The 26667-nt window shown below is 34.0% G+C and overlaps 1 protein-coding gene across 1 annotated transcript in view; it reads left to right on the top strand.

Moving 5' to 3' along the window:
* The window catches only part of PACRG (parkin coregulated), a 210571-nt gene that overhangs the window by 42173 nt on the left and 141731 nt on the right, over positions 1 to 26667 (top strand). Inside the window, exon 4 of the mRNA XM_062489173.1 lies at positions 2716 to 2850. Within this exon, the coding sequence (XP_062345157.1) occupies positions 2716 to 2850 (135 nt within the window). The remainder of the gene's footprint in view (positions 1 to 2715; positions 2851 to 26667) is intronic.

The following is a 26667-nucleotide window of genomic DNA, read 5'->3' as shown; positions in this document are numbered from 1 at the left end:
GAAGTCTTTGAGACCTGATGTAATAGAAATGGAATTAAATATTATAGTACAAAGTACAATATAATGTACTTAAAACTAATGATAAGAAATTATGTCATTAACATTAAGCTCATCATCTGTAAAAGATACTTGTTGTGGCAGTTAATCAATGGAGAAGTGTAAGATGCAAATGTGATGTCACCATGAGACTAAATGTGAGGCTGAGAAATCTACCAAACAGACTGTATCACATGAAAAATAATACTCATTGTATTTATGATTACTGATAAAAAGGATTTAGTCAGCTTGAATGGATTCCTTTTTCATCAACTTTTCCAGTCACAGCTTGAATGTACATAAACTTTTAGTATTTTCAATACTGACTTTTGGCCAGGAGTTCTATAAATCCACCATTTGCTGCATGAATACATACCTACTTTTGTTTGTTCCAAACTTCTTACTGACTAGATTTTTTTAATGTCCCATGCTTTTACTGAAGGAGATAGTGGAAAATCTGCCCTTATCACCTTTTCCACAATGTCATGATTTTATAGTTCTTTATTTTATTCTTCCATATGAATAATTTTCTCACTTTATTCTGTTCTTTTGAAAGCCATTCCATACCTTCAGTCATTATCCTCTTCTGAACCTTTTTTGATTCTACCATACCTGTTTTTTTGAGATGGCAGATCAGAGCAGATATGCTAATTAAGATGGAACTTCTAAGTCTTCATCTAAGGACAATGCACAATGAAGGGGTTTGATGCCAACATACTTTAAGTCCTTCTAGTATCTTTGTTCCTGGATAAAGAATAGGAAGAAATTTTATTTACATAAACATGGTCTCTAGAAAATTTATAAAGTACAGTAGAAAAAGGCTCATAGCAAATTTACTAATGTGAGTTGGGAAGAAGAGAATGTCTGGTATCAGAGAAGATGTAATTTGAGATTGCATTAGCTACATCTAATTATGGTGAATTATCTTGAAATAATTCAGATTGTATGCCATGTAATCAAGACAACATATTCTTTATCGATAATTTAAATTAAAATCGAACAGGTACCTCTGATATTGTACAGAAAATAATGTTTTAAAGGATGTATGAAAGACCTCTTTGTGAAAAATATACAAAAGAACAGAGGTGCTTTTCTCAGGTGACTCTGAGACTTGCCTCAAAGAGAAAAGAAACAAAAGCGTCCCACAAAGAAACAAGTGAAAATACTTATAGAGCATAGAACAGCAGCATAGAACAAATTGTTACTCTGCAGAACAGCAAGTGAAGGTTTATTTACATCGTTTAGAAATGCTTTTTTGGAGTATTACTCTCAACTGTTGCAGATGTGTTTACTGAGCAAAGTTACAGCTGTGCATATCCAATCTCTTTTCTCTGGACATGGTCTATCAAGGACAGCAATATGCAACAATAGGTCACAGTGTAGTAGCCCTAGTTGAAGCAATTTGTAGAAAAGTACAATGTAGGCATACCAGTAGTGGACACTACCTGGGCCAGTGGAAAATATGTGAAAACACTTTGGGGGGAAAAAAGTGCCAAGTCAAATTTAGATCTGTAGTTAGCAGAGTTAAACTACAGAATAGTCCAAATGAAAAAGAGGATGTTAAAATTTTGCATTCTGTTCACTGGAAAGCTGAATGTCTGTACCGCTAGAAACTAATGAAAGGGTCACTGAAGGCAAATAGAACAATAGAAAAAAATACTGGCTATGGTTTATGTACCTTTTTTGTTTTTTGTTTTTTTCTTTAATGACACATTCTAGCATTTTTAACAAAAGAAACATGCAAAGAATTGTAGGAAGTTCTTATCCCAGATGCACAGCAAATGGAGTTTCAGAGTGAAGAATCAGTTGTCAAGGACATTTGAGATTAGTTTAGCTCTCTTAGACTCTCTTAGCATTTGAGATTAGGTTTGTTAATTATCTTAGACAATAGATTTCTTTTAAGTACTTGAAATTCTATTATCTTAGTGCCAATTGTTAGTTGCTGTTACTACCATGTTTGTCTGAGGAAAAGGTTCCAGCATAAGCATTTTGGAATTTGACTGTCATTCAGACTATGCTATATGCTAAACCATCAATAGCCCAGATAAGGAACTAAGTGGAGCTAAATCAAATTTCCTCACAGGCAGAGAAGAGAGGTCTGAGCAAAAGACCTTCATTCTTTTCAGTGCTTCAGCCATCAATACTGAAGGACTGGAAGTCATATGAAAGCCAAATCCATAGCATTTTGGGAAGGGATATGCTAAAAAAGATTACATAATCTCATTACCTAATGACTAGGGTAAGACAGTGGAAGGTGTGAACAGTAATATTAGTTGGAAATCAAGTCAAATTACTTCTAGAAAGAAAGAGAAAAAGAAGAAATACTTAATTTTCCAACAACTTCTACTACATAATGTTACTACCTTCTTGGTGTTTTCTTTTTGCTTAAGAATACTGTGGTAATAGAAATATCTACTTTAAAATATAGCCAATTTTCATGGGACAATCTGAAAATGGCAAAAAAAAGGCAGTTAACAAAACCTGTAGATCATTACCAAAGTGTACTTTCAAAGAAGTGAAATGTAGCATGTAAAGAAGAAAGCAAATTATAATTTGGGAGATCAGTATTAGTCTTCTTTTATGTCTATTTTAAGCCGGGCTTTAGGCTTCTTCTAAAAATATGTTACCACTGAACTGTGGGGTTTTTTTGTTTTGTTTGTTTTCTTTTTTCTCTTTAAGGTAAGAGGGCCCCCACCTGCAGGATCAGTAAAAGAAAGACCAGCAAAACGCACAGCTTTTCGCAAGTTTTATGACAGAGGAGACTTTCCAATTGCTGTTCAGCATGAGTGTGCAGGAAACAAAATTGCCTGGAAGGTAAGTCCTGGCACAGCTGTGACAACCAGCTGAGCTTATTGAAGTGACATCTCTCATTGTCAGACAAAGTTAGCTTGCAAGTAAATACACTGAAATAATTTCTTAGCAAATGGAAGATGGTGGGAAAGTCATTAGAGAAAGGCCCCTGAGTCAGCTGTCTGCCTTGGCTAACAATTAAATTATATGCTGCAAAAAGGAAGATGACAGAGTTGCTTTGCCTTAGAGAATTGTCTCCTGCCCAATTCATCTCTATTTTTATGAGGACTTGGCAATGCAGCCTGTTTCAGGCAGTCCATCAAATGATGGAAGTGGCTGGATACAGTGAGCAGCAGCCATTTATCTCCCCCAGATTTCACCTTCCTGCAGGACACTTCCAAATAGAAGCTTTAATTACCTAAATGGATAGGTCAAGATTGTCTGCTCCCTGAAAATGCAGAGCAGAATACAAACGAAGGCAGATTCTCATTCCACGGCTGTACTCTCAGTCTCCAGCATATGTCAGACAGCGTAATCGCTGTCATACGTGCCTCTGTTACAGGCTGACCTCCACTGCTGAAACCATTACAGCTCCGACATTTCTCTGACAAAAGGTTAATTGGCTTCAAAATAAATGTATTGCCTAATGACTCCATTCTAATGCGGCTGTGTTTCTCTCTAAAATGCTTGGTGACGTTATTTGTAAAACTTGCCAATCTTCTAAGTAACTACTGCAGACTTTTAAATTTAATTTTCAAAATGAATGCTGATCTTTAACCTGCTCCTACTATTTAATTATTTTGGTTATCATGAATTACTTTATTTTTTGTCTCATTTATTGGACTAGAATAAGATTTTGCTGGAAGCAATGTTAGTTACAGAAAATGGACATGATATGCATGAGCAAAATGCGTCAGAATTGTAGAATGTTTTAAATCGATCATGTCAAAAACATGATACCAAATTTAAATGTAAAGCTATATTAAGTCAACACTAAAAGGAGGGATTTTGCAATCTTACAACTGATTCTTCTTGTAATGAAGCAAACAGGATTGTCTCTGTACTGCGGTAAGTAGTACAATATTTGATAGTAAATGAATTTGTATGGTAGCTCTTTTGCTTATTGAAATACAGAAGAAAGATTTGTGCTACTATTTGATTGTCTAAAGCAGTTTTGAATCAGCACAGGGGACAATTAAAAGTTTTTGCAGCAAAGGGAATCTCTATCCCAAAAGACTTTACCCATAATTGACACGAGATTCCAGTGCAATTGGACTTTAGACAACACTAGAAACTCACAGGCTTACAACTTAAGCCTGCACTGTGATCTTTCATCACCAGGTAAGACCTAAAGGTGATTTTCAAGCCACTGCAAAACAATCTGCACAATTTAGTTTTCATCTTGAGGCTTTGTAATTTGTAATTTCTCAAAATCAAACGGAGAGGTACAGAAATACTACTGGACTGGCATTCCACTAGATGATGCTAGTGACTGCTTAGTTGACTTAGGACATCAAGAAATGAAATGAAGCTGCATAAGAAGTTCAGATGGGACATTAGCAAAAGGTTTTTCATTGAGAGGGTGGTTGGTCACTGGAACAGATTCCCCAGGGAAGTGGTCACAGCGCAAAGCTTGTTAGTTTCTGGACAAAGCTCTTAGTCATATGATTTAGACTTAGGTAGTCCTGTGAGGAGAAGGGAGTTGTATTTGATGATCCTTATGGGTCACTTCCAGCTTGCTAACTTCTCTGCCGTCCTTCCAACCACAGATGCATGCTAAAGTAAGTGTTTGATTCCCATATCTGACAGTTTTAATTGTTTGCAAACATACTGCTTTGAGCAGAGTCTCTAGTCAAAGATCCAGCATGTATTTTTTTTATAATACACTTTGCAGTCTTCTAGACCTAATGTCCACCTACTGTAGTAAAAGACTGGCTTTTAGCTAGTGCAATGTAGGACTGAGCTCTCATGCAAGAGTTATTTTTGCTATTCTGCTAATCCTTTCTTTTGAAAAAAAATCAGAACTTCAGCATTAATGCAAGTAAGCAGCACAGTAGTGGACTATTCCATTCCTATATTAGTGCATTTTCATTTTAATATTTCCCTTATTCCATGCTACTCAATTTATCACACAAATCAATCCTGACTGAGTTCTGTGGCAGGCAGGCACGCAAGAAAACAGCACTGAGGTAGTAGAGTTACTTGAGGCTATTTTTTAGTTTGACATGCCACTGTCATAGATTATTTTGCAGTTTAAGTACATGAAACAGGCGAACTGGTATTTTCTAGCTAAAACTTTGCATTAGATACCTCCTGAAGTCTTAGATGCTGTCCACAGCTGCAGAAAGGTTAGAATGCATAGTTAGCTAATACTTAAAGGTACAGATAAACTAAGGTCTGTATTTTTCACTTGTTTTAAGGACATAGTTGCACTACCCAAAAGACATCTAATGGCTAATTTTGATCAGTTCATCCTACTTAATTGTATATCTAATTAAAGATGTTAAATTTTTAGCAATAGAGTTTACTCAATAGTGCTTAAAATCATGACAATTGAAAAGATATTTACTAATCAAATGTGTCTAGGCAAATGTATAAAAGCTTGGCTGAAGTATATTTATTTGCATGAATATTATCAAATGAAAGGATAAAAAAAAGAAAGAAACAATAACAGTGATATTTTAATCCTGCTGTAATTACGCAATATCAATGTTTTATGTTGAGAGCATTTTTTTTGCTCTGTTTAGTTATAGTGTATATCACGGTACATTTCACTCTTGTTAGTTTGTCTATCAAGTGGTGCATGAGAGAAAATGCAGGAGGGTCTTAGACCCGATTTTTTTACTGGCAGAGGAAAATACTACAGGATTTTTTTCTTTCCTGCAAAATGCACAGCTTTATTTTATTTGTTTTGTTGTTTGTTTTTATAATTACTGAATCAAAACTGTGATTGTCAGACGTAAATTATTTTTTAAACACTTCGAACACTTGTTCCTTATATTGTAATTCTGTGGACAGAATACAGTCATTTTCAGCCAGGGAGAATCTGGAATGCTTTAACATACATGAATAGTATTTGGTTAATATGTACCAAAAAAATAATACAAATGACACTTGATATTGTGGTATACAGTTCTCCATATCTGGAATTTTAAGCCCATGATTAATTACCTGTAAAGGCTGGCTACACATAACTGTGGTTGTAGACCTAGATGAAATATAAATTTAAATTTCAGGAGTTGTATAGAACTGTTTCTGAGTAACTGCATGTGTTGAATATTTATTTATGAAATAACAACACTTTTTTGTTGTTACACAGCTTAATAGTTTCCAAAATGCGCTAAATTTAGAAAGAGGCATTTTTGCTCCAAATTAATCCTAAGCAGAAATAAGATTAAACTATGCAGATAAACCATGGTGTTTGCCTTTTTTTTTAAAAAAAGGGTCCAAAGCAAATTAGGTCTCTCTAGATTATAGGAAGATATGTGTTCTTGTTGAATTTTCAGACTAAGTCTTTATGTGTAGACTGGCATCTCATCAAATATATCTGTAAAGCTGTCGTTCTGGTTGGTAAGTGTTACTACTGTTCCAAGTTCAAATCAATCTGTTTCAACCTAATGGAAGAAAAAATGTGAAAAGATAATATACATTTACAACATATATGCAAGAACAGGAAATTTAACCTGGTTTTAAAGAATACCATCCAGAGGAAAAAATAAAGAATCAAAAAAACTCTGATAATGCCAAAACAAAATCGTGTTGTTCTAGAGGATATAATCACATTTATTTCTGAAAGAAGAAGACATTGAATGTCTTGGGGTTCCTAATGTTTATTTTCTAATCTAGAAAGAAGTTGTGCTTTTGTTATTTTGAAAAAGAGAATATAGCGAATGACTTGTTAATTATGTCTGTGAAAGCAAGACGTAACTTCCTACACAGGTTTCTGGCTTTGATTGCAATTAAACTAACGCACTAATTTCAGAATTTATTCCAGACTTTTCATCCCAGTTCAGTGGATGTATTAGCAGTCAGTGAATTCTTTGCTAAATGACATACACTCAATGTAACATTGTAACATTTTAATATCTAATTTGAAGCCTTTGTTTTTATCCTTCCTTGGTAATCAAAAAGAGAAGTGTATATATACCAGTGCCTTAAAAATTCTGCAAATAGTTAATTTTTATGTTTCTTTCTTAAAGTAGTTTTTAAGATCTGGGAATTAACAACTTCAGTTGAGTTATTGAACAAACATTCAAGGGTCTTTCCAAATATGAAGCATGTGATGTTTTCCACTAAGCAAAAATGGATAATAATGGTATGGTTTGAAAAAGTATTTCTAGTCTGTATTAAACATGAAACTTGGGAACACAAATTATTGTTCATTTAGAATTAGATAATATTTGAAAGTTATCTTTATATCAAAAGAATGTACTAAAATATTTATAAGTCTTTTGACCACTTTTGTGGGATTCCACAGTTCTTTTTCAGCTTATGTATATTGCAATTTGATTTCAAAATGTATTAATACATTCTTTTGCACAATCTCATACAAAGCTATGAATAATAAAAGCTCATAGTTCAGGTCTGAAAAGGACTTCCATTTTTAAATATATGATACTGAATTAAAAAAGGTCAGAATGCAATTAAACCTTTGACTAAGAAAGTTGATAAAACCAAGAAAGTATTTCTGAATCATAAAGTATGTGTTTGAAATGCAGTCTCTCTATATTAAGTGGAAAGTCACCAGAATGTTTGAAAAATTATTTTTTAGGAAGTGGAGTTAATTATGCAAGTCATTGTGCCGGGGTAAAAACAATTTCTATTCTTTAAAAGAATTGTAGCAATTTCAGAGAAATGAAAGCCAAATTCAGAAACTCAAACTTTCTAAGCAAAACGTCAACATGAATATGATTTCCATCCTCTGGGGTTCTTTTCACAGAGTATCTGTATTCACTAAGGGTATGACTTCTACCATTTCACTTTCTCTTCTAATCTTTCGTACTCACTTTGGTTTTTTTGTTTTTTTCAGGAGCTAGTATGAGCTATGGTAGCAAAACTATTTCTTTGAGATAGGAACTAAATACTAGGCTGAAAGAAAGTAACTGCCTTGGACATCATGAATTTGGAATGTACATACACTTTCTCCTTACACCTAATAGTGAAAGTTGTTTTTAGTAGTAGGGTGTACAAATAAGTTGAACTTTCCATAGAACTACAATTTTTATTAGTATGTTGTATACTGGTTTACATAGAAATATGAATTTCTATGATTAAGCTGGTACTTATACCCAGCAGTAAGAAAAAAAGGTTTTGTTTATTTTTTTAATGGTGGTTTTGGTTTTGTTTTGATTGGTTGGCTTGGGTGCTGGACTTTGTTTTGGGGTTTTCTCTACAAAATAACTTGGTTTTAAATTTTGTTTTCTTTTCCTGGAAGTGCAGTGTTTTTTGCTTGCTTGAGGGATAAGCTTTAAGGGAGAGAAAATACCTTTTTTAATATCAACCAATATAGTTGGAGGGGAGACAAGTTTTCATTTGCAGAGCTTTCAATTATTGTCTTAGTATTTTTCATTTTTGTAGCATTGTTTTGTTATTAAATCAGATGAATAAACACTGTATGTTATTCACTATGTAGTATCAGGTAAACTCAGGTAACACTTTCCAAAATTCAAATCTCCAAATAAATTAAAAGTGATCAGATGGAGCTCATTTACCCTAAGGAATGGCCCCATTATTATACTGTCATCTTTCAATTTGTGAAATTCAAGATGTAATTCAAGAAGTTGAGGGGGTTTAAGTTTATTGCTATGTAAGGGGGAGATTTAGCTTTGTTTCACCTCTTCTACTTTCTATTTCTGAAGCATACTAGACACTGACACTGGCATTTATCAGAGCCCTTTTTGAGTAATTTTATCTCACTAACTCAGGAAAAGAAGGTTGGTGTGGTTCTTTTTTTTATAAGCAACATGCTCATAGTCCTGGAAACTCTGAGTATATGACAGTCCATGAGTGCTAATGCTGAGTGTTGATGAAGGGAGAAACAGTAGCAAAGTACAGTGAAAAATGTGAGAGAGCTGAGGGATTTCAAAACTGTTGTTTTTAGCAGTGTTGATCTGCTAGATTACTTTAGCTGTTCATGGAATTGCAGCCTCAAATATCTGAAAGCAAAGAGAACAAACTGCTGTGAAATCTAATAGTTTTTTTTAATTTATTTTCATATAGAGACATATTTTTTCTGCATCCACTTTTTGTTAGATTGTATTTAATATATTAGTAAAAGATGTTATGTATGAAAGAGTAATTGCCATGTATCATGCATAGACACAATTGGTACAGCACAGAGTGGTGTTAGTTTATATTTTATTTAATGTCTTCATTAGTGTTTTAAGCAATAGTTCAGTTTTCTGCTGCAATTAACCTCTTTTTATCTTTCCCAGAGGGTTCCTTTTTAAACATCATTCCAGTGATCCTTTATAAGCCTGTCTCCAATACAAGTGTCTTGGTATAACAGAAAATTGTAGTGTGGATTCAAGAAAAGGCAAGGATTTATTAAGCCAGAAATAATACATTATAATTTAGAGAAACTACAAGTATGAATTGATGTAAAGAAGTCTTGAAGAAGCAAATTTTAAATGCTGCCTGTGGGGGAAAAAATACTCCCCAATTTTATTGACAGATGTAGTTTAAACCAATAGTTTGGATACTAATTTTTCTTTTTTTTAAAGGAAAGTAAAACCCTCAGTTTTCTATGAAGACAGTAATACAGCAAACTGTGCAGCATGGTAGCAAGACAGAAGTATTCAGCTTAAACTAAAAATAGCAATGCACAGTTACTTCATCTTAAGTCGGAAGTTATTAATAATTTGTATACTATGTATTACTGAAGCAAGCACAAGCCAATACTTTGCAGAAATAGTCGAGTTTAGACAAATGTCATTCATCATTCTTTATGGTTTTGATATTAGTACCCATCTAATCACTATCAAAAGTGGTTTTGGCTGATGTGCATGTGACTTTTTCGTAGAGATTGTTAAAAATTTCCATGACAAGGCTGTTTTTGTTTTGTATTTTAAATTCAGAGTACTAAGAAATAGGCACATATTAATGACTATGATCTGGTTTGCATTTAATGAAAACTCCTTTAAATTTCTTGAGCAATGTTATGTAGTGCTATACATATACTCACTCAATGACCCTAGATCATAGGGCCAAAGAGAGAATAAATGCTAAATATTTTCTAGCAAATAAAACAACAAAATTTCCATTGACTGCAATAGGATGGGATCATTGTTCCCAGATGTAAATCTTATTCATAATCCTGCCCCTTCTTCTCCCTATGATATTACAAATTTTCTTCTGATCTATTAAGTTTTTAGTTGATAATGCTCACAGGAACCCATTTTTGATCAGCTGTCACAGGATCATAGAATCATGGAATCATACAGTTCTAGGTTTGAAGTGGACTTCAATGATCATCTGATCCAACCTTTCTTGTCAAAAGCATGGTCTAGCCAGGATGGCCCAGCAGCCTTTCCCTCTCTAAATTATAAGGGCTATGACATTTGGGATTCTTCAGCCTGGAAAAGAGGTGGTTTCAGGATGACTTTACTGTAGCCTTTCAGTACCTGAAGGGAGCCTACAAGAAAGATGGAGCAAGATTTTAAATGGGCATGTAGTGACACAACAAGCGGGAATGGCTTTAAACTGACAGAGAGGCACTGCAACAGATTGTCCAGAGAATTTCTTGTTGCCCTATCCCTGGCACTGTTCTTGGCCAGACTGAGCAACCTGTGGTGTGATCTGGTGGAAGGTGTCCCTGCCTACAGTGAAGGGGTTGGAACCAGGTGATCTTTAAGGTCCCTTCCGATATAGACCATTCTGTGATTCTATGATAGTGTCTCCAAGTTCCAGAAAGTTATGGAAGTTCCAGAACTTTTAATCATCCTTTTTAACTATTGCCAGTTCAAATCTCTGTCTTAAATCTAAGACAGTGTTACTTTTGATCTAATTATGTTTATATTTACCAGTGTGTTAATTTTATATGCAATACATTTGTGGTTGGATTTTTTCAAAAGTCGCTATTGATATTGACTAGCATTTTATGTGGCATGGCTAAGTTTAATCATTGTTCAGTTTAATTGTTTACAGACTAAAATAGGGTACCAAGCTGATGTCCTTCAATTAAGGAAACATTTTTGAAGTTGTTGATTAATTTTGGGTACTTCCAGTTTCCATTCCATGGTACATATAGTCACAGAAAGGATTGCAACAATAGGTTTCTCAAGTTTGAAATCTCTGTGTTGATTTAATCCCTCCACAAATAACACTAATTCCAAATAAATTTATCATATTCAAATCTTACTTTTCAAAAGCACTGTTCTAGATTTGATTTTCTGCTGAAAAAATGTCTTAATAATAGTGCAGGTCTTAGAAGAAATGTGAGATGTTAGAGATTAAGACTTATCAAAATGCTACTGCAAAACCCTGCCGCAAAATGCTGTATTTTTATGAAATACCATAAAAATCATTGTGACTATTTCAGTAGTTATCAACATTCTCATTGATTAGTCTTATTTTGTACATTTAAACTAGTATTTAAAAAAATAGTTTTTACTAGTATAGTGAAACACCAAGTGAATGTCACATTATGTATTAGAGGTTATTCAGTGCAATCCCTCTGGTTCACCACTTGCGGCTCACAAGTAATGTGATTGTAAAATGTAATTCTTTCTGGAGTTAGATTTTTTACAGTCCTCAAGTCCTTTCTATTTCTTTCACATTTATAATTTATTAATTTAATGAAATGTCTCTTTTCTCTGTGCTCAGAAAATGTAGCATATTTTTTAAAAATATGCCGTGTCTGTTTATTTAATAGCTGAATAATGTTTTACTTAAAGTAAAGGTTTTCCTATAAATTTGTGAGATCTCCTTTCTTTTAACAACATCAATGGTGAATCTGGGGACTAGTGTTGAGATGGAGTTTAAAAAAGCCTTGCAAAGAATAGTGACAGTTTACCTGACTCCTCACAGCAGAAATGTTTCATTCATTGACTTCTCTGTGGCTAATTAATAGTTGCAACTTTTCCCAGGATTCTAGAAGACAGTAATGTTGTAGCAGTTAATTTAATGTTACTTTTCCCCTGAATACACAATTAAAGCCATTTCTTTATTTGATGTAATTTCCCATCTCTTGAAAGTGTATAGAATGAAAACTCAGCCATGTATCAGACATAACTTTAATTTAAATTTGCTAAATGACCTCTGAAAGCTAGATGAAAGATTTTCTGGTGAATGGGCTGGTGCTCCCTGCCTGGATAATGTATGTGAGAAATTAGTGTGAATGGTTCACTTTTATGGAGCAGTGCTGCTTGTAGTAAGCCTGCAGAAACAATTTTCCCCCAAGCCTCCATCTGTTCTTCAAACCAGGGCATATGCCATCTCATCGAGCTTGAAAGTCAACTGATTTATAACTCCTGAAAAGTGCATAGATTGAAAAGAAAGGTCGACTGCTGCTATGTGACAATGATTTGCTAGGTACTTGGATAAAGACATTTCATATTACTATGGACTCCAGAGGACACAAGGGTGGTGTAAGCTTTGGAAATTGGTAAATTGACATGTAGGACAAAACCAAATTGGTCCTCCTACTTCAGGTAAGCAGATTCCTTTCTTCTTAAAGATGGAAGTGTTTTAGAAAGTGGGTAATACAGCCAAGACTTGTTATACTTGGTATATTCAAGCAGGGTGAGCTTTTCCTAGCTACAAAAGTTGCCATCTAGAAGTGCCAGGACTTGTTCCACTTTAAGGTACAAGCAAAAACATCTGTCTTTTTAAAAGTGTATCTTGTTGTTTTGTCGGAAAGTTTTGTTCAGTGCCACAAACATAGCACTGATGAATTTTCTCTGTCTACCCTGAAGGTGATTTCTGAGCCCTATCCAATTAATGGATGACTTGTTCTCTGGCCATTAGTTATCACCCTTCCTACTTTTACCTAAATATTGCAGAGTTCTCTGGCAAGAGACAAAACAAATGGAATTGACAACATAAAAATCAATGTGTGTTTGATGTTTTAATTTCTAGTAGTCATATTCTGTGACCATTCTGCTCTGAGTCTCAGATACTGAATAATTTCTTCAACTAATTTTTCTTATCAATTCTGATTTTTAATGACATTTCAGGTTAAAAATGGCATTGATTTAAGTGTATTTTTTATTTAAGAAAGAAATTGAGAAGTTATTGTCTTTCAATATGAAAATATGGAGCAGATTTTGCCTTGAAAAACACAAAGATGAGGTATAAAATGTTCACATGAATAGCAGGAAGAGTCATCCCCTAAAATTATGAACTTGCTTCTTAAGGCATTTGTTTTAAAAAAATGGCTTTGTAGCTTTCCACAATCATCTGATTTTGTGTAGCCATGGATGTCCTGACCTAGCTCACACAGTCTATATACTTTCTGAACAACATAAAATTCATTGAAGAAAAGCAAAACAGTGCAGATTAACTAGATCACCATTATAAATTATTTCTTTTGTATAAATAAAAGTCACTACCCAAGATAGGTACTGGTTATTCATACATTGTATATGCTATTGACTGATTAAAGATTATGAAAATGTTGAGCTAAGAACCTATGACAATTACATACAAATTGTAAGCACCTTATTTTGCTGTAAGTGTTGGAGAGATATGTTAAACAGTTATAATGCAGCTTATAAAATTGTAAAATGTGTAAAGGAGAATGTGAGGTGTTCAAGAAAACTTCATACTGTATGTCTATAAATTTACAGAGAAAAGTTCACTATCACTAGAAACATATATTCTTAAACCATATTCAATGAATATGTCTACTTTGGAAATTTACTTTTTGTGGATGTCTGTTCTTAGTTTTATGACAAACACTATATATTTTGTTAATTTTTCATTGTTTCATTTTTGTTGTCCACTATATATTAGGCATGTGCATGAGGCAAATTTATCTCCCTCAGTTCCATTTCATTTCCTATACTATTTTCAAAGCATGAATTAATTAATCATCATTTCATCAACATTTTTTCATCACTAGCCTTAATGAATTTTTCACATCAAATTCATGTTCACATCTACTATGTTGCTGTGTTCTGATCTAGCCTAAGCACTGCTCTCAATTCTCACATTGTTATTCTGCAAAATAATAGTGTCTCTTTGATAATAATACCTATTTTATTGTCCCTTTTCTTTCTTCCATCTTGGTTTTTTCATCTGCATTTCCTCTTACTTAACTATGAAGGGTTTATTTTCATGGAAAGTTATTCGCAAGAATAGCTCAGCAGGATCTGATTTAAGTAAAGAATGCCATATATATATATACATATATATATTTTATGAAATAAGTGTGTCCTTGGACAAAAATCATATAGATTAAGATTGCTGAAAACTTCCTAAAACAGCAAGACCTAAATTTTAGACTTTCTCTTCTTCTTTGCCTAAATTCCTTCATCCTTTGAAACTTGTTGACAGCTTGGTTTGATGAAATATAAATTTGGTATGAAGGAGATCTGTTCCTGCAAATATTTAAGCATGCATTTAATATCTTGTGATTAAACCACTGACCAAAAGTCAAACTTTTGCTTTCACTATGGAGCATTGGTGTGAGATGTACCTTCCTCTACCAAGAGAAAAATGTATTTCCGTTTGTTTGTTTTTGATCACAATGATGTGATCACAACTTCCTTAAGAAATGCTAGTTTCAAATTAATATTATTGCATCTTTAAGACATTAAAGATCTTGAAAATTCAGCTCATTTAAAAGTGTCTGATAAAATCTCTATTAAGGTGATTGAATTATGCATTTTATGAAAAAAACCAAGATTAAGTCTATATTTACATTTCAAATAGCACTGCAAGTTTTTGACAGCAGTAGTAGCATGTGGTAGTTTATCAGAGCAAAAATAAGATCTCTTAAATATTTAAATGAGATAGTTTTTCTTGGCTTTTAGCTTTGCACATTAACACTCAGGAAACAGACAATTCTGGGGAATTACAAATACTGCAGTTTTACTAAGTGACAGAATCTGTGGGTTGCTACTATGCTCTACTGTGGCATCCTTCAATAACATGCAAAAACAAAATCTGTCTTACTTAGGTTCTAAAGCTACATAGTTTCCCTACAGTGAAAAAAATCTAAAGAGCTGTAGGACCTGGTAGAATTCTAACTTTAGAATATCATAGTTAAATACCTCAATAATCTAACTGGCACATTAAACTTAAAAATAATTAATTTAAGTCTCATGCATTGTTTTCAAATTAATAATATATTCATAAATGCAAGTAAATCCATGCCTTATTTTATAAACTATTACAGAAATACTAATGAAAATTACAAATGATGGTCTTTAAAGAGATACAAATATTCAGATTAATATCTTCTCAGGCTATAATGGGTCTAAAAGTGGGTGTTGCTTCCAGTGTAATTAAAACTTCAGTTTGAATGCAAATCTCCTTAGAAACATGAGTTCTATTGTAATGTAGTGGATCTTTTGTCATAACGAAGACCATGTGAACTGAAGTAAAGTTCTACTGTCAGAAAATAATACAGTCACTATTGCTCTGTTCTCTTCATATCCAAACAAATTCTGATAAGGTCAGAAGCCTGTGGTGGTACACTTCAGAGTCATAAATACGTCTATGAGCCTGTACTGTAAGTAATGTTCCCATTCTGTGCTTCTTAGCTTGTCCTTCCATGTTCTTAAAAAGGCCAGTTCGGATGGGAAACCCCTACTTTGCCTCACTGTTTAATAACGGCATCGGAACATTGCTGCTCTTTTTATTCCTGGAGTGGTAGATGGGGACCCTGGATAAAGCCCATCTCTGAGGCAGAAACATTCCTTTTAACAAAGTTTGAGCTAGAGTCTCCATTTCGCACTTAAACTCAGGCAAATTTAAGTTTCCTTTGAGTCATTGCTTACCTTGTGCTTCCACAGAGTGAAAGACAAAATGCAGTAACTTACCTTAATATGACTATTTTGCTTAACCTGTTCACAGATCAGTTCAAATGGTTGCAAAACAAAACAAAACAAACAAAAAAAAAACAAAAAAACCCCCAAAACAACAACAACAACAAAAAAAAACCACACAAAAAACAACAAAAGCCAAGCCAAATATTAATCAGGTGAAAACTGCAGTCCTTTTTATGTCTGTTCCAAAATCTAACCTGTTCCTGTGCAGCACTTTGGGTGAAACCACAGGCAACTATAAGTTGATACAAATTTGTTTGGAAATTTGTATTCCATTACTATTAAGACTAGTTTAGTCCTTCCAGAGTTAAAATATCAACTTTCATATTCAAAATTGTTGCTGTCATACAGTTTTCAGGGATGAATTAATTTTGAGCTCAAATAATAGTTGCTAATTTTCTAATTTAGCTGGAAATTTCTAGCTTAAGCTAGAGATAAGCTAGAGATGAGGAAAGCTGCATTTTTGCTTTCTAAAACTAGATCAATTTTTTATGTCTTCTTTCTGCTTTACAGTTTTTCATTCCTTATATGCTTTGATGGTTTTCTGAAGAGGTTGGAAAAATAATAAAACTCTTCAGTAATATCACTGAATTTGTCCTTTTCTTTTTTGATGAACTATAACAAGCATGTAGCCAGAGTCATGATACTACAAACCTTCCCCAAAATGAGAAAAAAAATCTATTTTTTTAGATAAAGCTTTTCTGATAAGGAAAAACCTTGATCTTTTTTTGAATTTGTGCTTGGATTTTTATTAATCTTTTACCTTGAACTTACTCAAAAAAATTCCTTCACAAATTAGATCAGAAATGTATAGCATATTATTTGCAATGTATTTATCATCAACTGTGATTAATTTGATCTATTATTTCTGTGAGATAATAAAAGGTCACAAAATTCAGTCCACCTTCAATAGAAGTCCTTAAGATATGTGTAACAAGTGTGGAAAGATGAATTGAATGCAACTTCCTGTTCCCATAGCTCCTGACATCAATCCATCAGTGGTCTCTTGTCTCCAGACATTCATGACAGCAGAAAACAAGGTTATGTTAATGTGTTCTTGTGTACAAGAACACGTTAGAGTTGTAGCTGATTAGGACAATAGTTTGTTTTTAATGGTATGGAAAGTCAAACTACATGGATTGACCACCTCAGAAGGTGATTTAGACCATTTGACTGACATTGCACAAAGTTGATTTCAAATGCTGGATGGGATGGGATGGGATGGGATGGGATGGGATGGGATGGGATGGGATGGGATGGGATGGGATGGGATGGGATGGGATGGGATGGGATGGGATGGGATGGGATGGGATGGGATGGGATGGGATGGGATAGGATAGGATAGGATAGGATAGGATAGGATAGGATAGGATAGGATAGGATAGGATAGGATAGGATAGGATAGGATAGGATAGGATAGGATAGGATAGGATAGGATAGGATAGGATAGGATAGGATAGGATAGGATAGGATAGGATAGGATAGGATAGGATAGGATAGGATAGGATAGGATAGGATAGGATAGGATAGGATAGGATAGGATAGGATAGTTGAAAGGGACACGCCATGGTAATTTAGTTAACTGCATTACCACTTTATGATGCAGTAGTTAGATAAAACTAGAAACCATCAGTAATAAAAATCACAGACAGCAGGAGCTTCAGCCCCATGCCTTTTCCCCAGGTAATTGCTTATTTGTGCATTAAGAATCCTAGATTATTAATCTAGGGTTTTTTAACATAACCTAATCTGGTGATGTCATCTAATATGTTGACTATCAGGTTAGAATAATCTTTAAAAATATATTTTAATAAGTGACTTAATTCTTAGATTTGCATTGGCTGTAATTCAAAAGCATTGTGTTATTTGATGACATTTTGAAGGTAGCAAATACACTTTGGGACGGATAGAATTGTGCTGTTTCTCTTAATTTTTTATTTTATCAAAGAGGTTTGCTGATAAGCCTTAGAATGTAAAAGTGAGTTCTCTCTAAGAGTGAAGCTGTTTTCTCTGCTTTAATAATTAATTCTGTAGCCATGTATATTTCATTATAAAGTGTCAGCCTTTTATACTGCTGTTATTTCTCTAAGGAAGTCAAAACTATTCCATCCTTGCAGAGTAACAGATAATGTGCACAGGCACATTAGAATGTTTTTTCTAAGACTTTATGTTTAAAACAATATATTCATATCAGCTAGGAAATGTCTTTGCTTATACCCATATTCTCACCTGAAGGTTATGAAATTGGTGGTATAACAGAATAAGCCTCTAAGATGTTATCTAAATAAAAATTATTGCATTTTATTTCCAAATGGGTTTTTTAAAGTAGTTGCTTCTGATCTGATCTGATCTGATGTTGTATGAAAATTATTTGATTCAGGTCTTCCATATCATACCATATATATAAAATTTTACTAAGACAGTAGAATCTTCCATGGCCTACCTAGGACCTACCAAGAAATACTGTGTACCTGCACAGAATTATTTACAGTTGCTCAGCAATAAATAGTACCTGAGTCACATTTGGTGAGTATTTGTTTCTGAATGCTTTCAAACACTTGGTGAAGTTGTTAAATAGTCAAGTACTTTATTTGCAAATCCCCTTTTAAGTCAATCTACCTAAGTCACAGATTTAGTGGGCCAAATATTTTGTTCTAATTATATGTACTTTTTACTCAGATTTATTTCTGACTTTAAATGTGTGTGACAATTTTTTCTCATAGAAATGTTTAACCTATTCTCCAATAAATGTTACATTTTTATGAAGACCCATGACAAAGCCGTTTTCAAGACCTCCTAAAGAAATACCTACTAGTTAAGGTGCAGCTTATAATATCACATATTTCCCCAGCTGTCTACAACTTTATTGATATCTCAAGAATTTAAATAAGTTCAAACCGTTCATTCCTCCTTAGCAAAAAGTGTTATATCTATATCCTGTCCAATGCTCATCTTAGTTTTTTGTTTTGGTATGAGTTTATTTTTAAGTTTCAATGTTGTTGCCAACTAGGGATATAATAACTATTGTTCTATAATTTCTGGAAGGTTATTTCTCCTGGTCATCAGGTCTTTGGGCCAGTTGTTATTAGTAATCACTATGTGAATGGTTTCTGGATCATTAACTACTCTGCAGTCTTTTCAAACTCCCACCATCTTGTTTAGTTTGTGAGTTTATTCCAGAATCTTCTATTTATTTTATTGGTTGGGTTAGTCTAGGCAAAAGAAAGCTAATGAGAGGTAATTGCAGTATTCCAGTACCTAAATAGGTGTTATGGAGGAGACAGAGACAGACACTTTTCTATGCTGCAAAACAGAAAGTGAAAAGGCAGCAGTCACAATTTGCAATAAAGAAAATTTCAGCTGGATAGTAAAAAAATAGTTATCCATGTTTGGGGCAGGGAATTGAATAAGATGATTTCCAGGGATGTCTTCCAAAGTAAATAATTCTGTGATTCTATGAACTTAGATGGATGAGCCTATTATTTTGTATTTTTGCATTACCTTTCTTTTGAAAATATCATAACATACTGCTGCTTAATGAATAAGACTTGCCTGCCCTTCTGAAACAGGTGTTTTACTGCTAAAGAAAGTGAGGCACAAAATAATGGTACTACTTTAAATGTGTTAACAGACTAAATTCGTTCTATTACAGTCTTAAAATTCCTTTAACTTAAAATCACATCTTTACCATGTGCAGTATTTATACATACATGTGTATTTTTCAGTACATACTTGCTATTTCTCTCTAGCCATAGGTAAATTTACAGTTTCCTTCATAAGATGTCTGAGATTTATGTTCATGTTCAGTTTACCGTAACTAAATGATAAATGTAAAAACACCTCCAGCTTTAGATCCTACAGTCAACACACTAAAGCCTCTCTAAACTTGTGTCAGTTTAATTCTTCTTGGAGGCTTTGATATTCATGTAGCTTACTGAGGAATATACCTTTTTCATGCAGGAAAGCCAGAAATTCTAAACATTAATATGATTAGTCTATTGACAATGCGTGAAGTGCTTTGGGCCTCTAGATTGCATGTGATTCAAATGACTAGAAGACTTCTAATAGTACTTGTCATGTAGAATCAGGTCCTAAAAGTGATTGAAGTGGACAGTCTTACCCGTTTTCTCTTTAACTTAAAAAACTAATTGAGTAAAAAGTATCTAATACCTCACAAATCTGCCAAGTTATTGAATACCAGAACCTAGAGTCAGTCTATGGAATAGTAATTAATTTATCTGGCAATTATTTTGGTAACCATCAACTGGAACATCTTTCCAGCTTCTCAGTGTATTTCTTAAGGTCTGGTGAGGAAACAGGACATTGTATTCTACATACAGCCTCACCATTTCTTATTAAAGGACAATATTTTTCATTTAATTCCTGGCCACATTTTTTTAACAGAGCCCAGGCTGCAATTTCACTTTCCTTGTGACAGGAGCACTACTGGCTGTTCTGCAACATGGCTATCACCATAAACCCTCAAGGGAGCAGGTCTTTTACTCAGCCAGTCACTTCCCAGCCCCTACTGGTGTAGGGGGTTGTTCTATTCCAGCTGCAGGGCTCTGTACTTCTGATTGAATGCCACAATGTTTCTTCACATTTCTAAACGTTCCTTGAAATTTAAGCTCTAGTTTACATTTACTCATCGTTCTTAATGTTGGGCTTCACCTTTCATGTTTTGGAGGGATGTAAAATTGAAATATAAAGTCCACATGTTCTAGGAAAGTCAATAGTGACATAAGCGTTGCAACAAAATATCTTCTGCAAGGTCTGGTGTGGGTGTGCACACATGTTAATGCACCAATAATATCAGAAAGGCAATATGTCATTTTGTAGCTAAAGAAACAAAAGACTGATTCTTTGAAACCCACATTTCTTTATTTGTTTATGTTGGCTGTTTTACTGAGTGCTTAAATATATCTTTTATGTTCTTTCCTCCTATTAACATTCAGTTTATTTTGGTAATTTAGACAGCCAATGTGGAGATAAAGCATAAACTGTAGAAATTACACAACTATAGAAATACCTGGAAAGCCTTAAAGATGTAGTATTGGATAAATAGATAACATCTAACAGGAGAGATTCAAAAATCCTTCCAGGCCCTTGAATCTGCCTGCACTCCTTTGACTGCAGTTTCTTCCTCTTCTAAGGCAAGACCTGAGTAAGGAATATAAATCCAAGTGCCCTTTAAGAAGGATTCCTGAGCATAATTATTAAAGCTGGTAACATTTTGGCTCCTTTTACTTGTGTGAGTGTTATTTGCAAGAATAACTAGTGTTTTTAAAAACAGACTGCTCAAATGGAGTTATTGGGCTAGAAAAACTAGGGTAAAATACTGGTGGTATTCAGGATTTTTGAGTCTGTACGTTCTGATGATACCACTGGATTTGTGGGAAAATTTCTGTTTGGATACTGTTCTTTTCTTCCATTCCCAAGAATGGTGACCAACAGCATATCCTTACTGATGTTGAAATGGTCAGAGTTTTGGATTGTATGTTCTGTCTCTGGTAGTAAACGTTCTCCATGCTAGTATGATGACACATAAATTTTCATTTGCTTTTTTAACAAACTAGGAAATGCCATATATCCCAATCAATAAAAACTCCACTTTGATTCATTATCATGCTCTTTACTATAGAATCATGTATTTTTTTCATAGGGATCTGATTTCATCTGATATACAGGATGGATAGTTCACTAGAAATAGAACTACATGAACACTTGCTGTGGCATCAGAGCTAGATTTTAAAAGTTCCAGCTGTTTGTTCATGTCCTGTGCCACAGTTCAATGTTCCCTCAGTTGCACTTAGGTTTCATTTTATTAATCAGACCACTATAATGGTATGTCTTAAAAACAGTAAAAAATGCATTTGTGGTAGGTTTGGTTTGGTTTTGTTTTGGTTTGGTGTGATTTTTTCCTCTTAGTTTTATTTATATTTAGGTCATCACAATAACCTGACAGCAGCCACAGAGACATTTGTACGGGTACAACTAAAAGGAGAGTGAGCCCTGACAGTACATGAGGAAGCAGAGGGAAGGAGGAAGGGAAGATACCTTAAACCATTTTGTACATGTGTAAAAGATAAAATATCTAATCAGTGGTCTCGAGGGTCATTGCATGAAGAGTATTTTGGCTTATATTTTTATAATCTGTGTTTTTTTATGGTGGCCTCATGCTATAGCAGATCACAAAGGTTCATCGGTTTATTTTACACAGTTCATGCTATTAAACCTGTTTTGCAGATAAAGAGAAGGGTCATAGAGGGAGACTTGGTATTAGATCTCTAACTGCAATCTAATCCTGATATTTTTTTAATAATTTATTGATTAATTAGAAGATGGTAATTTTATTCTAAGGTCTGACTCTTCAGATTACTTAATTTTATTTTTTTCTCTTCAGCTCCTGCTGACTTATACAATTTTTATGAGGGCTCTAATTGAAAGACTTTAGAAACTGTTCTTCAGATCTTTAAATTAAATGTTTTAAATTGCCTATAATCAAAGTATACTATTTCAGTAAAATGAAACAAACATTTCAGTTAAAAATACAGAAAAAGTAGTTTTCAGACAGAAATCAAACCAAACCCTCTTTCTTCTTCTTCTTCTTCTTCTTCTTGGCAATTCTACATATCAAATCCTGGTCTCTGAAGTATGATTCCTGGAAAACAAAGAGTGGACATACAAAAAATTTAAAGGTTAAATACTGTATGGCCCTAGATTTTCTGTTGTTTTCAAGAGGCAGAAAGGGGGCATCCAGAGCCCTCCAATGCATCTTTCAATTATTCTTTCTTTTCCTGAAGTTCTTCTTTCTTAGCAAGAATACATCTTGCAGCCTCTTTAGCCAAAGAATCAGAGGTTTTGTGGATGTCAAACTGCTGATAAATTTACACCATATGCCTTCTCTGATAGGACCTTTCTATAGAATGTGTAAATCATCCCCATTGAGAAGTGGAAGGTTGATTCTATAGCTCAAACTTTTATGACACCTTTGTAAAAAATGAAAAGATCACATTTTAGATGGTGTAGCAAATGTAACAAGTGATGCAACTTCAGAACTGTCCTGTAATTTGGACTACAGTATTTATCTACATGCCTGTATTTCTGCAGTCCTGAAGAGGAATACATAATATTTTCTGTCCCACTCTGTGCAGTGCAGAAACAAACTTAAAGTCTTCTAGAATGAAAGAGAAACAAGTTTCTTTTTTAATGCCATATTTAAATATTTCTAACTTCATTCTAGCATCCTGAATTTTACAGATAAGTTTTGAAGAAAAAATAGTATTTCTGCAGAGATTAATACAGGGTTTTCCTATTTAAGGAAAAAAAAAAAAAGTCCTACCTCTTAATAAGAAAAAAAATCAAACCCCAAAATTAAATGTTTCCATCTCTATTAAAAGGCTGTTTGTTATATCTTAAACTTTTCATAGAGCTGTGAAACCTTATGCATCAATATGTACTGAATAAAATACCTTTCAGTATGCAGCTATTATTCATGACTTTTACTATTTTGAAGCTTATCTTATTGTGATGATAAAAGGAGGAATGTTTTACTTTTTTATTTCAATGGAGTCAAAAACCAGTACATCTGTTTATGATTAGTTATTCTCAATTGCTTGCATTTTAGTAAGAAATGGAAATATGTTATGTACATTGTTTTTGTCTTGAATCAGGCTGGAAGTAGCCTTAAAACTTAAAATCAAGTACTCTGCTCTAACTAGAACTCCATGTGACACCCATTTAAGATTAATCGCTATTCCTTGTATGTACAGGTCAGTGAAGTGCACTTCTATATGGAGACCTAAGGAAAATGAGATAGTGAAATTCTGATATTAGTATGTGACAAAAAATAACGTTGGTACAAAATCTCATTTTTGTGGAACACAGAGTACAAAGTAAACAGTAGAGTACTGTGCTTATGCAACCAGAGGGTTACTCAAAAATATGGGTCATAAATATAATCCCATGAAATCTGTGGTTTGAGGGGACAGTTTGTCTAGAATAGTTGCAGCTGAGAAGAGATTCAAATAATTAAGCATACATATAAATACTTATGAAAATTATATATTTATATACAAATATATAAAAATGAATGTATTAAAATATGGAAAATTATATTAAATATGTATTTTATAGCTAGCTCAGAATATAATCTCTATTCTGTTTTTCAGACTTTTATAAGATATTACAGAATAATGAACTTATCTAAAATTCATTTTACTTTAGTCTTTGTTAATATACTATATAGAAAAGCTTTTAATAGCAACTGAAACAATTAATTGTACAAATGTTCAGTTGCCACACAGTGGTGGGGGTAAAAGTGGAGTAGAGAGTTACTCAGTAGAGTAAAAGTGAATCTATCATACACATAAAGAAAAAATATATTTAGACAGTAGAAACTTTCTTAGCAAGCTGACATCCACTGCAGCAGAATTTCAAAATTTGGTGAGAAGAGGGTTGGTCATATAACTTATAGCAAGTATCTTGTCTTTCTGAGCAAAGTTAAGCATAGGACATATACAGGAAGAATCCTGTAACTTCACAGAAAGAGGTATCAGTTTAAGATGCTCTTTTCCAAAGTGTTCACAAACACTTTGTGTTTGAGATCTTTTGTTCAATGGTTACTGTTCGAATGGAATATGCAAATCCTACCCTACACACTTTTAATGTAGATTGCATGGGAGAGGTGCAATTATTCATTCCTCATATTTTGATGGCTTTTGATGCAGAAAATGGTTAAAATATTTTGGTGGAATATTGTAGTGAAAAAACTATATGGAACAGGTTATAATAAAATTATCATTAATCAATACTTTATATCTTATTCCTAATTTCTATAATTTAACAATTTATGTATTATGCAATGAGCTAAAAGATTTTCTTACACTTAGTTTTAGTGGAATATGTTTTTACATGTACTGATATAAAGAATTTAAAGGGTTTTTTCTCTAGTGATTTGACAAAACATCAGTCAAATGTGGAGGATAAAGTCCTAAAATCTAAATTAAATAGTCATGAGTGACATAGGTCTCATTGAAATGAGAACAATCTTTCACTTATTTCCTTTACAAAAAAGTTACTAAAGAGACATGCTGTATAATTATCAGGAACTTGTTTCCTTCAGCTGATCAGCAAAAATGAACCCAAAGAAAGCAGCAACTCTTCTCTGAACCGCCTGTCTCAATTGTTAAATGTTTTGTATATTAAGATAAGGGATTTATTCATCATGGTTCTTTACTGATGGCAAGAGATAATCCTGCAATCTCTTTAGGTTTCCAGTGGTGACATCAGAATACAAAAACTCCTATGGAGTGTTTATGGCATCACACCAAGATGTACCAAAAGGGATGAAACAGGAGTGCAGAAGCTACCATCACAAAATTTACACTTGTTCTATTTGCTCCCTGATTTACATTTGTTCTAAAGTAATGGGGAAGCCTGAGAGGACAAAAACGTCTGTGTTACTAGATGCCTTTATGTTGCAGCCTGCTGAATACTGTTACTTTAAAAGTACTTGCCGTTCTAATTGTAACAATACTGTTTTTTCAGCATCTGGGAAAGCTGCTTCAGCATGGACTGTAAGGGTTGACAGGGAAGTGGTTGCTATGGAACTATTTTCTGAGCTGGCATGGCAGAGCAACATTTGGCAGGATTTAATTTGCATCTCTTCCATGTTGCAATTTCTTCAGGAGGATCTGAGGATCTGATCACCAGTCACCCAGAAAGCATAGCTCTGCACTGAAAGTAGTTGTTTCCCCAGAAATAGTGCAAGTGTTAACCCTCCCAGCCCCACATTTAGCAAGGTTTCTAAATCAGTGAAGATCAATCTACAAAATTATTTGTGACCTAGTGATTATCCCATTTATTAGTTACAGTAAATCCTGACCTTTCTAATTTTCTTGCATGGTGTTAGACCGATTAAGGAGAAAAGCTGTTATGTTAATTACAAGAATTAACAATTGCTGACTCAAGAGTAAGTGTGAAACACTTGGACTTGCCATTTCTCCTACATTCTCCTACATCTCTAGAGACCTATATATAATAAATATTTTGTCTTTATCTGCCATTGAAATTAAGTTTAATATTGTGAAATTAGTTATATGATCATTTGAAGGGGCTTTTGTCATAAATCTTTAGTTAATCTATAGTTTATTATTATGATTAATATTTTTTACTAATAATGCTAGTTGAATAAAATATTTGCATTAATGAAATACCATTGCATAGCTGCTCTATTAAATGGAAGGCTCTGGAAAGAAGAAATTGTAGCAAAATAAAAAAAAACTAATGTCAATATATTGCATAAGAGGATTATAATTTCGAAATTAAATACTAAGAAAACTGCAGTCCTGTATGCTATCCCATGCTCTGTTTACATGTTATTAGCTCCTCAAACAAAAACAGAACTAAAACAAACAAACAAAAAACCAAACCAAAACAAATCCACATGATCCTTATACAAGAAGGGCTGGTTTGAGGATCCTACAAGTCAGAATTTCCTTCCAGGCCGGAGGTTTGTGGCAACTTAAGTAATAATTCCTCTTATTCGACACTCTGTGTGCCTCTGAGACTTCTTCTTACCGAAATATTGCTAAATATATAAAAGTGGTTAACTAGATCGTCGTGCCAGAGCTGCGGTCGTCCGAATTGCTGCTTCCCCAGCTAAGCGCGCTGTGCCCCTGCAGCGGGCACGGCCGCTCCACCCGCGCCCGCTCGGGCTGCGCTCCGCGGGCTGGCCCGGGCGGAGGAGCGGCCGCGCCCGCTGCCGCCGGAACGCGGATCGCTGGGAATGCGCCTCGGCCCGGCCGCCCCCGCCCCGGGGCTGGGCCAGACATTTGCGGGAACGCCG

Source organism: Cinclus cinclus, chromosome 3 (genome assembly GCF_963662255.1).
Source record: "Cinclus cinclus chromosome 3, bCinCin1.1, whole genome shotgun sequence".
NCBI lineage: Eukaryota > Metazoa > Chordata > Aves > Passeriformes > Cinclidae > Cinclus > Cinclus cinclus.
This window is presented reverse-complemented; position numbering and strand designations above follow the sequence as displayed.